This window comes from Perkinsus marinus (assembly GCF_000006405.1).
Source record: "Perkinsus marinus ATCC 50983 genomic scaffold scf_1104296956218, whole genome shotgun sequence".
Classification (NCBI taxonomy): domain Eukaryota; phylum Perkinsozoa; order Perkinsida; family Perkinsidae; genus Perkinsus; species Perkinsus marinus.
In genome coordinates, this window is record NW_003207555.1 from 1 (window position 1) to 1,030 (window position 1,030).

General features: G+C 48.5%; 1 protein-coding gene across 1 annotated transcript; it reads left to right on the forward strand.

The window, feature by feature from the left end:
• Nucleotides 1–112: 112 nt before the first annotated feature.
• Nucleotides 113–688, forward strand: Pmar_PMAR013595 (sodium/sulfate transporter, putative; the record flags this gene model as incomplete). The annotated part of the gene is made up of 1 exon (XM_002775257.1): nucleotides 113–688. The coding sequence occupies one exon, from the start codon at nucleotides 113–115 to the stop codon at nucleotides 686–688; it is 576 nt and encodes a 191-aa protein (XP_002775303.1).
• Nucleotides 689–1,030: the final 342 nt, after the last annotated feature.

Sequence of the window (1,030 nt, forward strand, 5' to 3'; positions counted from 1 at the left end):
GTTCGAGGAGCAGCATGGTAGCAGTGGCCACTTCGCTGTGGTTCGCCGCCTTGTTGCTGATGATACCAACATCGTCGTCGACCCGATCGTGCGAAAGCAACGCCGGAATCGTATGTGGCTCAGTGGTGGTATCGTCCTCACGATGATTCTCTTCGTGGCGACCAACAGTCTGCCTTTACTGCAAGCATCGATGTCGGCAGTTTTCGCTCTCATCCTCACTGGTTGTATTCCCCTCACTACCGCATTAGCTGCGGTTAACCTTCGTACTGTCCTCACCATCGTTGGAGCCTTCGGGCTCGGCAAGGCCATTTCCATCACTAACGTCGCTACTGTGCTAGCTCAGGGGTTGGTTACCTTAATGGACCCCCTGGGAAGCATCGGCATGCTATCGGCCATTTTCATCGCCACCTGCCTGCTAGGAGTAGTCTTCCATGCAACAGCCGTGGTCATCCTCCTATTCCCCGTCTGTGTGTCAGTGGCTAATGAGATGGCTCTCCCGGTCCATCAGTGCTTAGGGCCACTCATGGTCGGCGCTGGTTGCCAGTTTTTAACACCAATTTCTTATCAAACTAATTTGATGGTCTACGCAGCTGCTGGCTACGACTTTTCCGATTTCGCTCGTCTAGGTTTTGGGCTCACTATTGTCATTGGAGTGGTAGCAGTACCACTGTGTTTAACTTTCCTTTAATATCAATACTAATATCAATACGAAAATGACCTTCATGATTAATGATGATGTGATAATCCTATTACCAATATCGTTAGTGTAGCGTTGATACAGTAAAACAAGGCAATAACTCACCTCAAAAAACGACTCTAGGCTTGCAGACTAATAAAGGCGTTGCACGGTAGGAAGTAGAAGTATAGATTCTCATTAGTAGCACCGCTATTCAGCAGGTGGACACGACAAAGTGCAACGCTGGGGTATGTGTATACCATCGTATACGCGTTTTCATGACTCAAAACACAGACGTGGTGTACTGGTTTCAATGGGCACAGAGGCATGGATGCTCATCATCTACACCTCTTA